At 31.4% G+C, this 23,611-nt stretch overlaps 1 protein-coding gene across 1 annotated transcript; it reads right to left on the bottom strand.

The window, feature by feature from the left end:
* Positions 1-9,177: 9,177 nt before the first annotated feature.
* LOC149877703 (myb/SANT-like DNA-binding domain-containing protein 3) lies at positions 9,178-10,902 on the bottom strand. Its single transcript, XM_090073772.1, has 3 exons — positions 10,433-10,902; positions 9,981-10,126; positions 9,178-9,598 (listed from the first exon to the last, which is right to left on the bottom strand). Exons 1-3 carry the CDS (start codon positions 10,720-10,722, stop codon positions 9,255-9,257), a joined length of 780 nt encoding a protein of 259 aa, XP_089929898.1. The 5' UTR covers positions 10,723-10,902; the 3' UTR covers positions 9,178-9,254.
* Positions 10,903-23,611: the final 12,709 nt, after the last annotated feature.

Here is a 23,611-nt window from a genome sequence, read left to right as displayed (position 1 = left end):
TGGATCGGAAACAAATATAGGTGCGGAAAGGATTTAATCATAATATGAAGCCGGGTATTGTTTGTGCTTCGTACTGGGTTTACTTTCCTGATCATTAACCTGTGTTTGGAGTAGCATCAGTAGTCAAGCCTTTTGGGAAGTTCTATTCATGATTCAGCATAGTCTTTTTGTACAATAAGTAGATCAAGAATGATCATTTTCAATCAAATGACTGATGTTGATAAAGAGTGACTTAGGTTATCAAAAAAGTGTCTTTTTACTATAGAAAGACTTCTTCTTCAAATTGTTTTAAGCGAGGAGAGGCTCAGAAGAGTTCTAGACTTTGCAGAATACAGACATTATAGTTTAATTAGACTGCGATCTTACTTATAATCTGAAGAAGTTGACATAACTATTGCATTTAAAGTACAAACTAATTTTTGGAAACTTAAAACAAAAACAGTGGAAACAGTATAAATAGAATATCTGTTGACAATCTAGGCATGCTGAACACTCTGATCAAAATAATTCCGTTTTGAAACAATGGAAAAATTTTTCCCAGGCAATTAATTATTGTCGTTGTTAACAAGGTTTAAAGAATGTACTATTTTATAGCGGTTCATAAGTACTTTGCAGTTTGCAACAATTTATTTGCTAATAGTTTATTAAATCAGATGGAGCAAAGTTAGGCTTGTGGAGAGCAAAGTTAGGCTTGTGGAGAAACGGATTTTAACAACTTTTATTTCAAGACCGCACTTAACGGATTGAAGAATAAGAAACTTAATGCGTTAAATTCATTTTCTTATGAAGAAAAAAAATATAAACAAGTTTAAATTATTGAATTTAAATGAAAAAAAAAAAATAAATAAATAAATTTAAGAAAACCAGTAATCATGTTGATTTTTAATAACAACAACCAAAAGACAGAAAAACAATCCGTAACAATAAAAGTGTTGCGGAACTTGATACTAAAAATCTTCTATCTGTGGTGGTATATTTCAAAAATGCATAAATAAAAAGAAACAAAATAATAACAACAATCGGTAATGAATTTTGTATTAAAAAAAAAGAAAGAGAAATTTCCTTTTTATTAGTTACTTAAAAATAAGCACAAATTAAAATATAAATTGCTTTACTACTCCAATAGCATAACCTTTATTTATTTCTGTTGTAAGATGTAGAAAAGGTTGAGCGTGTACAGCTGTCACTTTAACCAAGCCTAAAAAACTGTTAACTGGCCATGAACTACTGCCTTGTTGGTATATGAGAAAGTACCATCACATGACCGACTAAGGCGCGTTCAAACACATTTGTTATTTTAAAGTATCCAATTTCACTAGAATCGAACTAATCGTTCGTTTCATGTCTTAATACTAACAGCAAGCATTTAATTTTTTGATTTAAGTGCAAACAACTTTTTTACATTAAAACTGAAGGAAGACAAACAAACTTGAAAATTTTTCACATTTGTTTCCAAAGTTTTTTTGCTTTAAGAAGTGTTTTTTCTCATGCTACCTTTTATTTGTCGATTATGCTTATAGACCACAATACCACTTTAACAAAAAATAAATATTTCCTATTTCAACTATCGTTTTGGTGTTTGACACCGTGTATGGTTCAAAAAGCATTCATGAAAGGTATTCACTAATCAGTTTTGATAAATTTTTCTTTTAAACGCCCAATTTTATTATAATAATTTTCTCTTCTTACTTTGACGCCACATAATATAAGTATATGGAATCAAGGGCTTTCTATTATAATTATTGTTAACCAGATCAGAACTTTGGAAGTAATACAGTTAAATAATTTATTATTGATTGTATTTTAATTTCATATTATAGAGGATAAAAAATTTAAATAAAAATGTTCAAGCAAAAAATTTTTTTAAATTAAAGAATAATTTTTTTTTATGATTTAAAAAATGTCTTTTTCGAAATCAAACTGTAAAATTGGTCAATTTATCTGGCTGAGCACTTGTTAGCTCTGTTTGAAACCTTTTGCCCAGCGCTCACAGTGTTAAGCGAAAACAGACCCTATTCAAAAGGTTTGGCAGACCTGAGATGCATACATATTACCGCGGAGCAAAAAGTACAAAAAGATAGAGTTCAAACACTGGACAAATATAAATCAGTGTTCCGTATTTAACTTAAAGTTGTACCAAAAAAAAGAATTCTCAAATATATCACCATTTTCTAGCCACTTAGGGTGGAATACAAGAACCGAACTTCAAATTTGAAGTCGAACTTCAAACCTTAAGCGCGACTTGAGCGAATGCACAAAGCGAACTTCAACTCAAGTCAGACTTGAAAACCGCTAAAAATAGACCGTTTTCAAGTCTGACTTCAAACCAGACTTGAGAGAGCAAAAATTCCTTCCGAATGCAAGAACCCGACTTGAAATTTCAAGTCAGACTTCAAATCTCAAGTCTGACTTGAACGGAATGCAAGAAGCGAACTTGAACTGAAGTCAGACTTGAAAAACGAGAATTTTTGAATTTTCAAGTCATTTTTTCAAGTCTGCTCCAGACCAATCTTGAAACCAAACTTGAAAAAAAAAACAGACCGCCATTATCATTTTGCTGATGCGTAACAAAACTTTACTATTACTATATAACTTATTACAACCTTTGCAAATATGAAAATGAGTCTTTAACAAGCAAAAGTAGTTACTTGGGCATATTGACGTAATTAATTTAGAAGGTTACATTGTGAAAGTATATTTGTCAATGAATTCATTACAGAAAACTGAATACCAACATTGTGAAAACGTGTGTCTTTTAAAACATCCTGTAACTCGTATGTAATGATCCAACATGTCATATTTTGATGCCATTAGAAATGTTTATTAGCTTTTTGAAATGTCGAACTTCCTACCATTATAAAAGCTGTTGATTAAGGCACGTTTTTGTGATACAGTATAAAAGTAAATTCCATTTAGTAATAAACAGTTGCAGTTATACAAAGAAGTGATACATGTAAAAGGAGTAAAAGAGAATTCACGAGAAGAAGTAGTTATAATATGAAGTATTAAAAAAAAATTGTTTTAAAACGTTCAAAAATGAATCGGTATGAGCTGAATTTTAGAAGAAGAAAAAGAAGAAGAAGAAGAAATATGCCAAATCTCATTCCAAGGTTTATTATTGACAGAGCCAATCCTTTAGAAGTTTATAATGATATAGAATTTAAAAGGCGCTACAGATTTTCCAAAGAAACCTTTTTAATATTAGCTAATGACATTATTACCAACAATGTTAGCAATCGAGGGTGCCCTCTTTCATCTGTACAACAACTGGCTATTGCATTTCGGTTTTATGCTACTGGTTCATTCCAAGTAAGTAGATATTCAAGAAATGGTATTAGACAATGGTACCTTTTTATTGTATTGTATTCTTATTGTATTCTTATTGTAGATTTTGTATTATGTTTTTAAATAACACCATTTTATAACAACAAATAAAGTAATCATATACTCAAGTAACAATAAATAAAGTACTTCACATTTAAATTTGTATGATTTGATCTAATTAAGTACACTCTTTTAGAGAGTAATAGGAGATTTGGAGGAGCTGAAAGTTAATCAGTCAACTGTTTGTCGAGTAGTTAAAAACATTTCAATTCAAATTGCCAACAAAAGATATCAGTATATAAAGTTTCCAACAGAAGCTGATTCTTTGATAATTCAACAAAGGTGATTATAAGTTTTCATGGATATTTGCATTTTGCTATTTCATACAAACTCTAAAATTTTCTTTGATAACAAAAATATTTATATTTGTCAACCATTGTTTAGGTTATACCAAATTCAAAGATTCCCAGGATGTATAGGAGCAATTGATGGAACACATATTCCTATAATAAACCCTGGTGGAGAAAACCCAGAAATATATCGAAACAGAAAGGGGTTTTTTTCTTTGAATTGCCAGGTCATTGCAGGTCCTTCAAAAGAAATTTTATCTGCTTGTGTTCAATGGCCTGGAAGTGTTCATGATTCACGAGTTTTTTCCAACTCAGCTATTAAAGAAGTTTTAGAAGCTCGCCAACATGTTCATGTTATAGGTGATTCTGGCTATCCTTGTAAACAATATTTAATGACACCTTTTTCAAACCCAAAAAATGAAAATGAAATCCAATACAATTACAGTTTGAGAAGTACACGTATGGCAGTTGAATGTTGTTTTGGTATATTAAAAAAACGATTTCCTTGTCTTAGCATTCCCTTACGAACTAAATTACAAAATTCCATAGCCATAATTGTATCCTGTTTTGTGCTTCACAACATTGCCCTTCTAGAAAATGATCATTGGGAAGACAATGAAATACAAAATAGCAATCAAGAAGATGGCGCTGAAGCATTTACAAGAGATATTTATGGAGAAGCAAAAAGAAATCAAATTGTGGACCAATTTTTTTAAAAAATCTTTTTTGTGTGTCTGATTATAGATAAAAGTTATATTTGCATATTATTTCAAAAAAAAAAAAATACATTTCAAATTAGTACTATATATCAAAAAACAATTTCACTAAGAAATAAAATAATAATTTAAAACATAAAATAAAAAATGTTATGTTTCTTAACAGATCCAAAGAAAAGTTCGATTTTTGTAAAGCTTTTATTTTTGATTCAGTAATACCAATACAATACAATAATATCACAAACTTAATATTTATAGTAAAATAGAAAGTTCCTAGAAAGATACAGAACATTCTGGAACGTTATTATATATCTAGAGGGTTCTATGGAAGATTCTCGAATGTTCTGTTGTATCTAGAAAGTTCTAGAATGGACCGTAACATCTCCTCGCCAGCTTGGTTTTACGGAGAGCAAGCGTTTTGATTATTCTTTGATAGGCATCTACTAGATCGTCTTGTTTTGACTTGTTTTTTTTTTTTGTTTTTTTTATCTTGACCAGTCGGCTCACACGACAACAAATCGGGCTGTACTATTATTGACTCCTCCACCTCCCCGGAGTTGTAGCGATGCCTGAGTTGTTCAATATGACGATGCCAGACTAGACCATCAGGCTCTGTCTTCACTATGACAGATCGAGGACCGCATACTTCAGTGACAATAGCCGTAATCCATTTTGAGTTGTAATCATTACTTGAGCTAAAATATCTGGCATAAACCAAGTCTCCCACTGAATATTTTACAACTTTGGAAGAGTCCATAGATTGCTTTGATTGTTGTAAATGAACAGGGGATGGCAAAAGCAGATAGATTTGCGCCCGAGTTTGTCTGCCATTGAGTAATTCGCTAGTGGACGATCCATTTGCTAAAGGAGTTCGGCGGTAGACCATGAGAAATTCCTGAAGAGCATTCTTAGGAGGTAGGTTTGATTTCTTCATGGCTTTTTTGAAAGTTTGAACTAGTCGTTCGGCAGCACCATTTGTGGCGGGGTGATATGGAGCACCTTTGAGCAGGACAATACCTCGACTATTACACCATTCTAGAAACTCCTGAGAAGTGAATGAGGAATAGTTATCGGTAACTAGAGCATGTGGATAACCGAAGTGTGCAAAATCTTCTTCCAGTAAATCAATGGTAGATTTGGCACTAATAGAAGACGTAGGATGAATACATGGATATTTAGATAGAGCATCAATCATGATAAGCCAATTAGTACCCATGAAATTGATTGCATGATCAAGATGTAGACGACTCCAAGGGCGTTCTGGTAGCATCCATGGATGGACTGCTGGTTTTGATGGAAGGTTCTGATTTTCCGCACAGGTAGTACACTGGTGTGCTAGATTAGTGATAGCTGAATCAATGCCTGGCCAATATACGGCAGATCGTGCGAGTTGTTTCATTCGTTGAATGCCGAAATGACCTAGGTGCAGTATCTTCAAGACTTGATCTTGAAGAGTTTTGGGGATGACAACACGTGGACCATAGAACAAGCATTTGCCTGAAACTGAGAGAGCTTCGGAAAGTTTTTGGAATTCCCGTATTTCGTCATTATTGTCGGATTCGACCCAACCATCTCGAACATTGCGAAGAACTGCAGCGATGACAGGATCTTTGCTCGACTCGCGGACCAGGATATTCGGATCATGCATATTGATTTGACGACTAACGGTTTTCATCGCACAAATCATTAAATTTTCTTCACTACTTTCCTCCCCATCGAAAATGCGATCATGGTCAACCGGTAATCGACTGAGCGCGTCAGCGTCACCGTGTTCAGCTGTCTTACGAAACTCGATTTCGTAATTGTATTGGCTAAGAATTAAAGCCCATCGAGCCAGTCTATTTGCTGCCATAGCTGGAGTAGCCTTTGTTGGACCAAACAGAGCCAGTAGTGGTTTATGATCAGTAACGATGGTAAAACGACGACCAAAAAGAAATTGATGAAACTTTTTCAAACCAAAAATTATTGCCAATGCTTCTTTGTAAATTTGACTGTAGCGACGTTGACAATCAGTCAAAATCTTCGATACATTTGCAATTGGACGTTCAGAGCCATCTGCCAATCGATGAAACAATATGGCACCAATACCAACTTCTGAAGCGTCTGTTGCCATTCCTAACGGTTTCGAAGGATCGAAGTGAGTAAGAACTGAATCAGATGATAACAACTGTTTCACAGCTTCAAAAGCTGACTGTTGTTCGGATGTCCACTGCCATGGCACATCTTTCTTAATTAGACGATAGAGCGGGTCTAATGTCATAGACAAATTTGGAGGAAGAAATTTGCCGTAAAACTGTACTTGACCAAGAAATGATCGCAGCGTATTAACGTCCTTAGGAACTGGCATAGCCAAAACAGCATCAACTTTGTTACCTTTAGCAATACCTTCCGAAGATATTATATGACCAAGATATTCGATCGAAGGACTAGCGAAAATACATTTTTCTAGACGACAGCGTAGTCCGTTTTTGCTTAGTCGTTGTAGAAGACCACGCAAGTTGGAAATGTGATCGGCTGCGTTGTTGCCACTGACGAGAATATCATCGAGATAGACAGCTACACCAGGTAGATCACTTGTTAATTTATCCATTGTCCCTTGAAAGTACCCCGGTGCTGAAGTGATTCCAAATGGAAGACGTAGCTGAAGAAGTACACCAGTATGTGTACTGAGAGCCAGTCGTCTCTGAGAAGTTGGACCCAAACGAATTTGATTATAAGCGTCAGCCAGGTCAATTTTTGTGTATCCATAACCGCCACGCAGTTTACGCAACAGGTCTTCTGGCAACGGCATTGGGTAGCGATGAGGTTCTAGCTGAGTATTAATGGAGACTGAATAGTCGCCACAAATTCGAATCTTTCGTTTTGTTTGTCCCGGAAGCGCGGTCTTTTGAATAGGAACCACAGGTGTACCTTCGTCATTGAATTGAGTACGTTTCCAAACACCATGCTTGATACCAGCTTCGTAAGCGTCAACCAGATCTTCTTGAATAGCGAAAGGTAGAGGTCTTGGACGGCAGAAGATAGGCTTGTAGTCAGGCTTGAATTTTATTTCAAGTTCAAAGTCTTTCAAACAACCCAATTCTGGTTTAAACAGGTCTGGAAACTCAGAACATAGAATTCTGCACCTTTGTAGGAGATCTGTGTCAGGTTTGAGATGCTCAAAGACCTTAGCAACAGTACTCTTGGATGATTTCTTAATCTTTTCATCAACTGTAAGATCAAGTAGTCGAATACCCGATCGGCCAATAAGATTTAGTCCAGGAACAGAAGTTACGTGGAACCAGATCTTGCAACAGGTTGTTGGAGCTTTAACTGATAATTCAACTTTCCCTAGTATCGGAAGTTGATGCTTGCTTGCTGACTCGAATTGTAAATCCGACGATTGAAGATGTGGTTTACCCAAACTTTGCCATAAAGTATGGGTGATGAAATTGGCGGGAGCTCCAGTATCGAGTTCGAATCTTATCGAATGCCCATTGATTTGGAGATTTTGTGTAATTTCATCATCAACCTTGATTTGGTTGACTTGGCGAAGTGCTTTAGTCTGTCCATAAATGAATATAGGCTTGACCGTCTTTCGGGATTCAGCTTTTTTCTTGAAACAAACTGCTTCAATGTGACCATTTTTACCACAAAAATTACATTCGGCGTCCTTGAAACGGCAATTTTTGCGTTCATGGGTCGATTTGCCACAACTTCTACAAGCGGTTGACTCAGTCTGAGATTTGTTTTGTCGAGGAGCTGAGGATTTGGATTCCGATTTATGTTGCCCCAACTTATTGATTGGGAGAGACATCGGAGACTTTGAGGGACCAACGGCAGTTCCCTTGGCTACCTTGGCGGCCTCCTCGGTTTCGGTTGCTATTTCTACCGCCTTGGCGAAAGTTAGATCTTCATTTTTGCACTTGAAAAGAGCTTTGAGCACTGTTTCATTTTTAATAGAGCAGATAAAATGTGTTCGAAGAGCTTCATCCAGTGGATTTGTGATGTTAGCAAAGTCGCATGTTGTAGCCAATTGTCGAATTCGAGCAACCAGTTGTGGAATAGATTCACCTTGATTTCGACCAATGCTTGACCAAAATTTGAATCTTTCACGAACAAGGAATTTGGTTGGATTGTATTGTTCTTTCATGAATTGAGCAATTTGATCATACGAAAGATGGTTGACTGTTAAAGGAGTCTCTTGTTGGCTAGCAAGATTGCACAACTGTTTGTAGATGACTGGAGTTTGACAACTGAGAAAATAAGCAGCTTTGTTATTTCTTGTTATACCCCGAGCTTTAGCGAATGTTTCGAACCTTTCCTGATAGTCGACCCATAATTCAGCTGTTGAATCAAAAGCAGCAAAATCTTGAGTGACCTTTGATTCATTGGCTTCAAGCAGTTTGACAATGGCGTCTTGTTGCTCCTTGATTTGTCGCTGTTGTTCGGCTAGTTGTCGTTGACTAGCTTCTTGCAGCTTCTGCATTTCTGACAATATCGCTACCAGAGTAGCACCGTGTTTTTCTTCCATAAGTAGTTTTTAGAAAATAGAGAGATCTTCGTCGCCAAAAATCTGTTATGTTTCTTAACAGATCCAAAGAAAAGTTCGATTTTTGTAAAGCTTTTATTTTTGATTCAGTAATACCAATACAATACAATAATATCACAAACTTAATATTTATAGTAAAATAGAAAGTTCCTAGAAAGATACAGAACATTCTGGAACGTTATTATATATCTAGAGGGTTCTATGGAAGATTCTCGAATGTTCTGTTGTATCTAGAAAGTTCTAGAATGGACCGTAACAAAAAACACCAGATCTGATGTCGTTTGAAAATAATTTTCCTCAATTAGAATAATTCTGTTGTGTTTTTTTTAATACTTATAACTGTGACAATTTTTTTTGGTAAATTTCCATTTTAATTTCATGTTCTTTTAGTTTGTATTGTTGCTTTTGCTGGAGTAAGTTTATTTTTATGTTAGCTATTTCTATTTGTTTTTGCATTAGTTCTTTATCAAGTTCATGAATTTCATTATATTGCTTTTTTTCGATTTTTTTAGAGAGAGATATCTTTTTTAATGTTGAGCATTGTTCTTTTTCATGTGTTAATGAACCAGATGCAATCAAAGGCTCAGTAAAAGTTTTCTTTTCTGTTTCTATGATTGGCCCAATAGTATCAGAAGTCCTGTCTCCATATGTGATCTCCATTGACTCGTTCGGAATACCTATATAAATAAATAATATATTTAAATGATGAAAAATGTGTGTATATATATATATATATATATATATATATATATATATATATATATATATATATATATATATATATATATATATATATATGTATATGTCTATATATGTGTGTGTGTGTGTGTATATATATATATATATATATATATATATATATATATATATATATAGTTTTAGCATTGAGAAAACCAAGTTTGTTTAAAATAATTAGTTTTGTCAGTATTTGTAAAAAACCTTAATTTTCATTAAAATTTAAGAAAAAAGATAAAATTGAAAAATAAAATATGAAATTAAAAAAATAAATAAATATATAGTATTAAAAAGAAATAAAATTAAAAAATAAAATAAAATTACATTGCAGTATAGCATCATCCCCAAATGGTGTCAAAATAGGATTCAATGATTTTGGTGGTAATATCTGCAGAACGCTTTCAATTTCCTGTGACGGAACAGGAGTTTGACTAGGACCTCCGCCAGTTTTGTTTAGCTCTTTTCTTTCACTAAAATCCAAAGAGTTGGTTAGAAAAACCCCATGTTATTAACTTTAAAGTAATATCGACAAGAAAACATGTTGTAAAAGTCTGACAGAGAGAAGTCCAGCACTGTATAAACTTTACTGGTAACCATACAGTTTGGACAAGAAAATCATTGTCCCACAATTCATATTTTAATAACATTTTTCGATATAAATAACGTTTGCTAAATGTACACAAGACTTCTTTTAGATGTCTAAAACATGTCTTATGTTTACTGGGTGCTTGCCTATAAAAATAATCTTTGTTTTTTTTTCTTTATTTGGTACTTACAAATCAACAAATTGTTTTGCTTTTTGCTTTGAGTTCATCCAGCATTTCTTTAGTTCTTTTTGATCTCTTTTAACTCCGATGCCTTGGCTGTTGAATAATTGCGTTATTTCTTCCCACAAAGATTTTTTTTTTTTAAGGGAGACATTATCCGTTTTCTTTTCTTCGATGTCTTTGTAGTCTTTGATTATATTGATCAAAAGTGATTTTTCTTGCTGACTGAAAATTCGTCTTTTAGAATTCATTTTACAAATATTTACAAAGTAAGCAAAAAGTCTATAGTGGATATGCATTTTGAAATTTTTGTTCTTTTATATGATGAGCAATTCCGATCATAAATATTTACGACAAAATTTTCATTTTGATAAAAGGAAACAGAATAGGCAGTAAACAAAAAAACAGACTATAATAACACATTTATTTGTTATCTTTTCCTTTTCACTGCTTTAAAGTTGTAAAAGTGTCATGATTAACTAAACTAAAACCTGTAGTTAAATTGTAATTTATTTAGAACCGAACTTCAAATTTGAAGTCGAACTTCAAACCTTAAGGGTGGAATGCAAGAACCGAACTTCAAATTTAAAGTCGAACTTCAAACCTTAAGCGCGACTTGAGCGAATGCACAAAGCGAACTTCAACTCAAGTCAGACTTGAAAACCGCTAAAAATAGACCGTTTTCAAGTCTGAAAATTTAGGGCGTTTATCGGAAAATGCACTTCGCAACCAATAGCGGTAATGGATTTTTTTTACGGGAAAAAACTTTTACTGAAACAAATTCCGTGTAATGATATTTGTATAGTGTACGATTAAATAAAAAGTTAATAACAGTAAAAAAAAAAAAGTTCTTGCTATGTATTTTTCATCGGAAAAACAAATTCATCTTGGCACTTTCAGTTCCAAATCCTAAGTTGTTGGTAAACAACGGTTGGTCATATGTACCACTTAAGTGATCAAGACAATTTCTCTTGATTTCTCCATTTTAACAGATTCCATTTGAATTAAAATACATGAAAATGTTCTAGAAAATGCAGAATCTTATTTTGACGCTTTTTGGGGATGATACTATACTACAATGTATTTTTATTTATCTTTTTACTAATACTTTAATGAAAATAATGGTTTTTTTTTTAAAAATACTGAGAAAATTACTTTAAACAAAATTAGTTTTCTCAATACTAATACTACATAATACTATGTGTGTGTGTATATATATATATATATATATATACCTACACATATATATACCATTAACATATGTAAGTATACCATTTACATATGTAAGTCAAAAGAGATCACATATGGAGACAGGTCTTCTGAAATTATTGGGCCACTTATAGAAACAGAAAAGAAAACTTTTAAAAACCATTGATAGCATCTTGCTCATTAACACATGAAAAAGAACAAAGTTTAACGTTAAACAAAAATCTCTTAATAAAAAAAAATACAAAAAAGCAATATAATGAAATTCATGATCTTGATAAAGAACTAATGCAAAAACAAATAGAAATAGATGATATAAAAAAAAACTCTCTCCAGAAAAAGCAACAATACAAACAAAACTTTGTGAAAATTGTCACAGTTAAAATTTTCACAAAGTTTTAAAAAAGCAACACAACAGAATTATTCTATGTGAGGATTATTATTTTCTAACAATATCAGATCCAAATTGTTTTTGGAATGTTTGAATTTATCACTTTATTTTTTATTGAAATTGTTTTTTTCATATATAATACTATTTTGAAATATAAAATGTAATTCTTTTGAAATAATATGTAGTATAAATAGTTGAAAATAATGTTTTTGTTATTAGACCCTTTATCCATTATCAGACACAAATTTTTTTTAAAAAAAATAAGTCTGAAATTTGACTTTTGCTTTGTTTCTGCAAAAATATCTTTAGTGAATGCTTTAGCACCACATTCTTCATTGCTATTTTGTATTTCATTGCCTCCACAATAATCATTTTGTAGAAGGGCAATGTTGTGAAGCACAAAACAGGATATTATTATAGCTATGGAATTTTGCAGTTTTGTTCCTAAGGGAATGTTAAGACAAGGGTATTGTTTTTTTTTGATATACCAAAACAATATTCAACAACAACATTCAACATGGGTGTACTTCTCATGTTGTAATTGTATCTGATTTCATTTTCATTTTTGGGTTAGAAAAAGTTGTCATTAAATATTGTTTATAAGGATAGCCAGAATCACCTGAAACATGAACATGTTGGCGAGCTTCTAAAACTTGTTTAATAGCTGAGTTAGCAAAAACAAATGAATCCTGAACAATTCCAGGCCATTGAACACAAGCAGATAAAATTTCATATGAAGCACCTGCAATGACCTGGCAATTCAAAAAAAAAATCCCTTTTTGTTTCGATAAATTTCTGCGCTTTCTCCACAAGGAATTATTATAGGAATATGTGTTCATTAATTGCTTCTATACATCCTGGGAATCCTTGAATTTGGTAAAATCTAAATAATGGTTGATAAATATAAATATTTTCTTTATCTAAGAAAAGTTTGAAGTTTGTATGAAATAGCAAAATCAGATATCCATGAAAACTTATAAGCACTTTTGCTAAATTATCAAAAAATCAGCTTCTGTTGGAAACTTTATGTACTGATATCTTTTGTTAGCCATTTGAATTGAAATGTTCTAAACCACTGGACAAACAGTTGAGTTTCAGCTCTTCCAAATCTCCTATTATTCTCTAAAAGAGTTTATTTATTGTTATAATCATTTGTTGGTATAACATGTTGTTATTTAAAAACGTAATGTAAAATCTACAATAAGAAGGTGCCATTTTCTGATACCGTTTCTTGAATATCTACTCACTTGGAATGAACCAGTAGCATAAAACCGAAATGCAATAGCCAGTTGTTGTACAGTTGAAAGAGGGCACCCTCGATTGTTAACATTGTTGTTAACAATGTCATTAGCTAATATTAAAAAGTTTTTTTTGGAAAATCTGTAGCACCTTTTAAATTCTATACCGTGGTAAACTTCTAAAGGATTAGCTCTGTCAATAATAAACCTTGGTATGTGACTTGGCATATTTTCTCTTCTTCTTCTTCTAAAATTCAGCTCATACCGATTCATTTTTGAACATTTTAAAAAAAGTTTTTTTTAATACTTCATGTAATTGTAACTACTTCTCATGAACTCTCTTTTACTCCTTTTACACGTATCACTTCTTTGTATAACTGCAATTATTTATTACTAAATGGAATTTACTTTTATACTGTATCACAAAAATGTGCCTTAATCAACAGCCTTTTATAATGCTAGGATGTTCGACATTTCAAAAAGCTAATAAACATTTCTAATGGCATCAAAATATGACATGTTGAATCATTACATACGAGTTACAGGATGTTTTAAAAGACACACGTTTTCGCAATGTTAATATTCAGTTTTCTGTAATGAATTCATTAAAAAATATACTTTCACAATGTAACCTTCTAAATTAATTACGTCAATATGCCCAAGCAACTACTTTTGCTTGTTAAAAACTCATTTTCATACTTGCAAAGGTTGTAATAAGTTATATAGTAATAGTAAAGTTTTGTTACGCATCAGCAAAATGATAATGGCGGTCTGTTTTTTTTTCAAGTTTGGTTTCAAGATTGGTCTGGAGCAGACTTGAAAAAATGACTTGAAAATTCAAATATTCTCGTTTTTCAAGTCTGACTTCAGTTCAAGTTCGCTTCTTGCGTTCCGTTCAAGTCAGACTTGAGATTTGAAGTCTGACTTGAAATTTCAAGTCGGGTTCTTGCATTCGGAAGGAATTTTTGCTCTCTCAAGTCTGGTTTGAAGTCAGACTTGAAAACGGTCTATTTTTAGCGGTTTTCAAGTCTGACTTGAGTTGAAGTTCGCTTTGTGCATTCGCTCAAGTCGCACTTAAGGTTTGAAGTTCGACTTCAAATTTGAAGTTCGGTTCTTGCATTCCACCCTTGAGAGAGCAAAAATTCCTTCCGAATGCAAGAACCCGACTTGAAATTTTAAGTCAGACTTCAAATCTCAAGTCTGACTTGAACGGAATGCAAGAAGCGAACTTGAACTGAAGTCAGACATGAAAAACGAGAATTTTTGAATTTTCAAATCATTTTTTTAAGTCTGCTCCAGACCAATCCACAGTGGGCCAGAATTCACTTTTACTGGACAAAATTCATAACTAATTTAATATTAGGGCTATATTGACTAAAATTAGGATGAGTAATAATATGATGTCTGCGCTTCTTATGAAGGTGCTATTTTTGTAATTCGTTGCTATGGATACCTAATTTTGGGTAGCAAAAACATAGTTTTTTTTTAAGATATTTTTACAAGTGCTATGTTCACCAAATTTTACATAAGTACCAATATGAGGTCACGCTTTTTAAAAAAGTAAATATATTTTTTATTTAGTTGCTATGGATACCTAATTTTACTTAGCAACAGCTAAATTTTATTAGTTGTATATGTTTTATTTGTGCTAAGTACACTATTTAGCACGTGTTTTGTTATGAAATCCTCCCTTTGATCCTCGCTCGCAGAAAGCAAATCTTTTTTCAGTTTAATATGTGTTATTACACGTGTCATATTAACTAGTGTTATTACACGTGCTATTACTCGTTGCTAGATAAACTTGGTTTCCTGTAAAATAATTATATTCTAGCTTAGTTAATTAGTTTTTCTAATTAGCAGATTTTACAAGCTTCTACATTACTTTTCAAATTTGTATGGGTGTTATTGTACCCATGCATTCACAATCACCGAAAATCTTTGACAATGTATGCTACAAGTGGTACAAGCTTAGTAAGTGGTAGGTCTACATATTTAAAAATACAAAATAATTATGTACAACATAATTCAGGCGAAATTACAAAATAAAAGAATGGCTTTCTTTTAAGAGTTGCACAACACCATCTAGAAAATTTTCTTTTTTAGGGTGCTTAGGTGATCGTAAAGCACTGATTACTGGATCGGATGAGCACATAAAGCGCCGTAAAAGGTCTTCGTTTGTCTTTAAACGCGAATTCTTCCTTGAAAAAAATTCACGGAATTTTTTAAAGTCTTTATTTCGTGCTTCTAAGGCCTCTTCACTCATCATCCCAATTGGCAACACCATCTCATCAACAACCTGCCACCCATGTATCAAGATTTTGTGCAAGCTCTGTGGCATATAGTACCAGGGATAAAGTTTTATAAAAAGCTGTGCTGTTTCTAAGCAATAGTCTTTTAACTTATCGGCATCAATCATAAAAACAGATGACAAAGTACAAAGCACAACATATATCCTTTTAATTAAATGCACATCAACATTAATAATTGCTGCTGTTTGTTCAGCATTTCTAAAGAAGCGTCGGGCAGTATTGCCATTATTTGATGATCCAGAACCACCAGACCTGGGGATATCAATCACCAGCCCAACTTCATTTCTGAACCGAGATTGAATTAAATTCTTTTTAGCTTTAACTTTTTCTTTGTCTGCATCTGACCTTGATGCCCATTTCTTCACTTCAGCTTTGTAGCCGACTTTTAACAAACACTCCATGTTACGAATCCATGCATGAAGTGTTGACAAACCATACTTCAATCCGGTTGGAGTTAATGGCAAATTGCAAACAATATTAAGTTGGTTCATTTGAGTTGGTATTGAACCACAAACTGAGCAGCACTGACTTGAATTAGTAACTGTAGATAATGCAGTGGCTACTTTTCTATCTATCATAGTAACATCAACTTTGTGAAGAACAGTTAAGTTTTCATACTTAGGCACAGCAGTTGTAGTTAAGTTTCCAATAGCATTTTCAAGAAATTGATGCTCTGCATTCATTACATCAGTTGTCTCCTTTACAAACCTAAACCGCACAATTCGGCAGTACAATGTTGATGACGGATGTGGATTTCTCCAAACAATCTTCTCCACTTCACCAGAGAATCCTGTCAATTCAAGTGGTACAAAGCAGGTAAGAAACAAACTTCTTCTTGGACAAAGCTTCTGTTTTCCAGCTCATCAGTAACTTGTGTATAAATGTTTTGCTCAGTTGACCCATCAAAACCTACCTTTGAGCGCAGAACTAGCCTATCAAAAACAAACGAATTGATAACATCATGTTGTACTTCCAACAGCCGCAGAACAGTATGATCTACCAATGCTTGGAAATTGATGCCTGCAGACTAATCTGTTGCTGTCCATGATTCACGACTAGGCAAACACCTCTCTTTTGCTTCACGTACATTATTGTATGGTGGATATAAATTACTTTTTTTGCTTTTCGCATTATTTCTTAAGCGCTGATACTGAGATTTGCTCATCTTATTATCTAACAAAAGAGCCAACGCTTCTTCAGATGTATTATCAGAATGATCTAGTTCAGCATCTTTGTTATTAGCCAACTTTATTGCTATCTGAGCATCTTTTCTTCTACCTTCTTTCCACAGGTGTGTGCCACTAGCAAACAACAGCTCACAAGAATTTGAAGCTGACAAAGTTGCAACTTTTCTTTTCTTTATTTTTGAAGACGAATCTTCAAATGGTAATGTAGGTCTGCCGAGTTGTTTATTTTTACTCTCCTTCATTAATGTGGTATTAAAATCATTTTCAAGCCAAGCTGAATTCTTCCTAATAAACTTTGCATCGGTTCGTTTACTTCGAGTCCATCTTTTACCATATTCAGAAATAAATAAATGAAATTGACTCTCAAACTTTTTGCCTTGAAACTTCAAATCATGTTCTTTAATAAAGTTGTATACAAGTATACTGTCTTCTTTTTTATGTATTGACAGACTGTTGAGTCTGATAAACTGGTGAATTTCGTTTCTTGTGACACTCATTAAGCCTAAATAAAAACAGCAGTTCAACATCTAAAATGAGTAACCCCAACCAAACCAATTAAAATAGATTATTAAATCCATTTGGTTTGACAAGCGCTAAATTAACAAGAACTAAATTTGAATTACGATATATATATATATATATATATATATATATATATATATATATATATATATATATATATATATATATATATATATATATATATATTATTGTTCAGTACTACGATTAGCATGAGTAAGATCGTATTATATGTTTTCCGCGTTTTTTAAAATTTTGTGCAAATAAAAATTTTTGAGCGCAATTACAGATTTTTTGTTAGGAAAGAGATGTTCAAATGTAAAAGAAAACCAAGGTGGCACCTAGTGGCAGCCATATTTATGAAATTATTAAAGGAAACATATAGAAGCTTCAAAATATCTAAGTATAAAAGCAAGATGTAGCAATAAAAAAAATAATTTGTCAAATAAAAACAATAAAATATAAAATAATAAGCTTGTTTAAAGTAGCTGCAAATTTGTTAATTACATACCAATTTGAGTCAAACAACTTTTAAAATCCAGATAATATATAGAGTTATAATATAATATTTTAAAAAGCGCAATATTTTATGTAAATGTTATTTATTTCCATCGATTTTTTAAACAACATTTTTCTCTTTATAATTTTTTTTTTCTAATTTACATTTGCGTCTACTTCAACCACATCATTTGTATATCCATTAAAATTTTAAGTGTATATAAACAGTTTTAAACTGTTTTATAATATCTATATAATTGATTAAAACCATTATGACATTAAAATTCTGACTTTGGTTTTTATACTTTTGTCCAGTCACTGGCCCACTGTGCAATCTTGAAACCAAACTTGAAAAAAAAAACAGACCGCCATTATCATTTTGCTGATGCGTAACAAAACTTTACTATAACTATATAACTTATTACAACCTTTGCAAATATGAAAATGAGTTTTTAACAAGCAAAAGTAGTTGCTTGGGCATATTGACGTAATTAATTTAGAAGGTTACATTGTGAAAGTATATTTGTCAATGAATTCATTACAGAAAACTGAATACCAACATTGTGAAAAAGTGTGTCTTTTAAAACATCCTGTAACTCGTATGTAATGATCCAACATGTCATATTTTGATGCCATTAGAAATGTTTATTAGCTTTTTGAAATGTCGAACATCCTAGCATTATAAAAGGCTGTTGATTAAGGCACGTTTTTGTGATACAGTATAAAAGTAAATTCAATTTATTATAAACAGTTGCAGTTATACAAAGAAGTGATACGTGTAAAAGGAGTAAAAGAGAGTTCATGAGAAGTAGTTATAGTATGAAATATTAAAAAAAACTTGTTTTAAAACATTTTATTGGTATGAGGTGAATTTTAGAAGAAGAAGAAGAAGAAGAAGAAGAAATATGCCAAATCACATACCAAGGTTTATTATTGACAAAGCCAATCCTTTAGAAGTTTACAACAATATAGAATTTAAAAGGCGATACAGATTTTCCACAGAAATTTTTTTAATATTAGCTAATAACTATACTAACAATAATGTAAACAATCGAGGGTGCCCTCTTTCATCTGTACAACAACTGGCTATTACATTTCAGTTTTATGCTACTGGTTTATTCCAACTGAGTAGATATTCAAGAAATGGCATCAGACAATTCTACCTTCTTATTGTAGATTTTATGTTTTGTTTTTAAATAACATCATTTTATACCAACAAATGATAATATACTCAAGTAACAATAAATAAACCTTTTTAGAGAGTAATAGGAGATTTGGAGGAGCTAAAAGTTAATCAGTCAACTATTTGTCGAGTGGTTAAGAACATTTCAATTTAAATGGCTAACAAAAGATATCAGTACATAAAGTTTCCAACAGAAGCTGATTCTTTGATAATTCACCAAAAGTGGTTATAAGTTTTCATTGATATCTGATTTTGTAAGTTCATACTTAAAAAATTTGTAAGTTCATACTTACAAAACTTGTAAGTTCATACTTACAAAACTTGTAAGTTCATACTTACAAAACTTGTAAGTTAATACTTACAAAACTTGTAAGTTCATACTTACAAACTTTGAACTTTTCTTAGGTAAAGAAAATATTTATCAACCATTATTTAGATTTTTCCAAATTCAAGGATTCTCAGGATTTATGGAAGCAATTGATGGAACACATATTCCTATAATAATTCCTTGTGGAGAAAGCGCATATCGAAACAAAAAGATATTTTCTTCTTTGGATTGCCAGGTCATTGCAGGTGCTTCAAAAGAAATTTTATCTGCTTGTGTTAAATGGCCTGGAAGTGTTTAGGATTCATTTGTTTTTGCTAACTCAGCTATTAAACAAAATTTTGAAGCTTGCCAACATGTTCATGTTTAAGGTGATTCTGGCTATCCTTGTAAACAATATTTAATGACACCTTTTTCTAATCCAAAAATGAAAGTGAAATCAGATACAATTACAGCTTAAGAAGTACACACATGTTAAATGTTTTTGTTGAATATTGTTTTGTATATCAAAAAAACGATACCCTTGTCTTAACGAAACCCTTACGATACCCTTACGAAAAAAACTGCAAATTCCATAGCTATAATAATATCCTATTTTGTGCTTCACAACATTGCCCTTCTACAAAATGATTATTGTGGAGGCAATGAAATACAAAATAGCAATGAAGAATATGGTGCTGAAGCATTCACAAGAGATATTTTTGCAGAAACAATGAGAAATCAAATTTTGGACTGATTTTTTATTTTTTTTTATTTTATATTATGGATAAAAAAATTGTGTCTGATTATGGATAAAGGTCTAATAACAAAAACATTATTTGCAAATATTTATACTGCATATTATTATTTAAAAAGAATTACATTTTATATTTCAAATTAGTATTATATATGAAAAAAACAATTTCTCTTAAAATAAAGTGATGAATTAAAACATTCTTAAAAAAAAAATTTGGATCTGATATTGTTTGAAAATAATACTCCTCACATTGAATAATTCTGTTGTGTTGCTTTTTTAAAATTTTAACTTTGAAAATTTTTTTTTGGATAAATTTCCATTTTAATTTCATGTTCTTTTTGTATTGTTTCTTTTTCTGGAGTGAGTTTTTTTTTATATTAGTTATTTCTATTTGTTTTTACATTATTTCTTTATCAAAATCATGAATTCCATTATATTGTTTTTTTGTATTTTTTTTAATAAGAGATTTTTTTTAACTTTAAATTTTGTTCTTTTTCATGTGTTAATGAGCAAGATGCTTTCTTATTTCAAACAATGGTTTCTTAAAAGTTTTCTTTTCTGTTTCTATAAGTTTTTCTCTTCTGTTTCTATAATAATTTCAGAAGACCTGTCTCCATATGTGATCTCTATTGACTTTTATATATATATATATATATATATATATATATATATATATATATATATATATATATATATATATATATATATATATATATATATATATATATATATATATATATAATGTCGTATTGGCATTGAGAAAACTAATTTTGTTTAAAGTAGTTTTCTCAGTATTCAGTATTTGTAAAAAAATTATTTTCATTGAAGTATTAGAAAAAAGATAAGTAAAAATACATTCTAGTATAATATCATGCCCAAAAGGCGTCAAAATAAGATTCTGTATTTTCTAGAACATTTTCATGCATTTTTATTCAAATGGAATCTGTAAAAATGGAGAAATCAAGAGATATTGTCTTGATCACTTGAGTGGAACATACGACCAACCGTTGTTTACCTACAACTTAGGATTTGGAACTGAAAGTGCCAAGATGAATTTATTTTTCTGATGAAAAATAGATAGCAAGATCGTTTTTTTTTTTTTACTGTTATTAACTTTTTATTTAATCGTATATTATACAAATATCATTACACGAATTTGTTTTAGTAAAAGGTTTTTCCCGTAAAAAATGCATTACCGCTATTGGTTGCGAAATGCATTTTCCGATAAACGCCCTGAATTCAACGCCTCGACTATTTCTCAAGCACGAACTTGAAATCTTCAAGTCTCGTTTACGCATTCGCTCAAGTCAATTTTTCAAGTCTGACTTGACAAAGTCGAACTTGAGATTTCAAGTCGAACTTGACTCAAGTTCGGTTCTTGCATTCCACCCTTAGGGTGGAATGCAAGAACCGAACTTCAAATTTGAAGTCGAACTTCAAACCTAAAGTGCGACTTGAGCGAATGCACAAAGCGAACTTCAACTCAAGTCAGACTTGAAAACCGCTAAAAATAGACCGTTTTCAAGTCTGACTTCAAACCAGACTTGAGAGAGCAAAAATTCCTTCCGAATGCAAGAACCCAACTTGAAATTTCAAGTCAGACTTCAAATCTCAAGTCTGACTTGAAAAACGAGAATTTTTGAATTTTCAAGTCATTTTTTCAAGTCTGCTCCAGACCAATCTTGAAACCAAACTTGAAAAAAAAACAGACCGCCATTATCATTTTGCTGATGCGTAACAAAACTTTACTATTACTATATAACTTATTACAACCTTTGCAAGTATGAAAATGAGTTTTTAACAAGCAAAAGTAGTTACTTGGGCATATTCACCTAATTAATTTAGAAGGTTACATTGTGAAAGTATATTTTTAAATGAATTCATTACAGAAAACTGAATATTAACATTGCGAAAACGTGTGTCTTTTAAAACATCCTGTAACTCGTATGTAATGATTCAACATGTCATATTTTGATGCCATTAGAAATGTTTATTAGCTTTTTGAAATGTCGAACATCCTAGCATTATAAAAGGCTGTTGATTAAGGCACATTTTTGTGATACAGTATAAAAGTAAATTCCATTTAGTAATAAATAGTTGCAGTTATACAAAGAGGTGATACGTGTAAAAGGAGTAAAAGAGAGTTCATGAGAAGTAGTTACAATTACATGAAGTATTAAAAAAACTTTCTTTTAAATGTTCAAAAATGAATCGGTATGAGCTGAATTTTAGAAGAAGAAGAAGAAAAAATAAGCCAAGTCACATACCAAGGTTTATTATTGACAGAGCTAATCCTTTAGAAGTTTACCACGGTATAGAATTTAAAAGGTGCTACAGATTTTCCAATAAAAACCTTTTTAATATTAGCTAATGACATTATTAACAACAATGTTAACAATCGAGGGTGCCCTCTTTCAACTGTACAACAACTGGCTATTGCATTTCGGTTTTATGCTACTGGTTCATTCCAAGTGAGTAGATATTCAAGAAATGGTATCAGAAAATGGCACCTTCTTATTGTAGATTTTACATTACGTTTTTAAATAACAACATTTTATACCAACAAATGATAATATACTTAAGTAACAATAAATAAACTCTCTTAGAGAATAACAGGAGATTTGGAAGAGCTGAAACTCAACTGTCCAGTGGTTTAGAACATTTCAATTCAAATGGCTAACAAAAGATATCAGTACATAAAGTTTCCAACAGAAGCTGATTCTTTGATAATTCAGCAAAAGTGATTATAAGTTTTCATGGATATCTGATTTTGCTATTTCATACAAACTTCAAACTTTTCTTAGATAAAGAAAATATTTATATTTATCAACCATTATTTAGATTTTACCAAATTCAAAAAATCCCTTTTTTTACCGAAACAAAAAGGGATTTTTTTTTGAATGTTGTTCATGTTTCAGGTGATTCTGGCTATCCTTATAAACAATATTTAATGACACCTTTTTCTAACCCAAAAATGAAAATGAAATCAGATACAATTACAACTTGAGAAGTACACACATGTTGAATGTTGTTGTTGAATATTGTTTTGGTATATCAAAAAAAAACAATACCCTTGTCTTAACATTCCCTTAGGAACAAAACTGCAAAATTCCATAGCTATAATAATATCCTGTTTTGTGCTTCACAACATTGCCCTTCTACAAAATGATTATTGTGGAGGCAATGAAATACAAAATAGCAATGAAGAATGTGGTGCTAAAGCATTCACTAAAGATATTTTTGCAGAAACAAAGCAAAAGTCAAATTTCAGACTTATTTTTTTAAAAAAAAATTTGTGTCTGATAATGGATAAAGGGTGTAATAACAAAAACATTATTTTCAAATATTTATACTACATAATATTTCAAAAGAATTACATTTTATATTTCAAAATAGTATTATATATGAAAAAAACAATTTCACTAAAAAATAAAGTGATAAATTAAAACATTCCAAAAGCAATTTGGATCTGATATTGTTAGAAAATAATAATCCTCACATAGAATAATTCTGTTGTGTTGCTTTTTTAAAACTTTGTGAAAATTTTAACTGTGAAAATTTTCACAAAGTTTTGTTTGTATTGTTGCTTTTTCTGG

The sequence above is a fragment of the Hydra viridissima genome, unplaced genomic scaffold (assembly GCF_058129835.1).
Source record: "Hydra viridissima isolate aposymbiotic clone 2 unplaced genomic scaffold, HvirCarnegie_v1 scaffold_16, whole genome shotgun sequence".
NCBI lineage: Eukaryota > Metazoa > Cnidaria > Hydrozoa > Anthoathecata > Hydridae > Hydra > Hydra viridissima.
Note: the sequence above shows the minus strand (reverse complement) of the source record. Positions and strands in the feature narration are given on the sequence as shown.

What these genes read in the sequence shown, in the direction of transcription:
- LOC149877703 (XM_090073772.1), bottom strand. Translation starts at nt 10,722, where the DNA reads ATGCATATCCACTATAGACTTTTTGCTTACTTTGTAAATATTTGTAAA. An exon ending in GCAAAACAATTTGTTGATTT is followed by an intron (nt 10,127 to 10,432) that starts GTAAGTACCAAA and finishes TTTGGATTTTAG; the next exon opens with TGAAAGAAAAGAGCTAAACA. An exon ending in GGATGATGCTATACTGCAAT is followed by an intron (nt 9,599 to 9,980) that starts GTAATTTTATTT and finishes TTATTTATATAG; the next exon opens with GTATTCCGAACGAGTCAATG.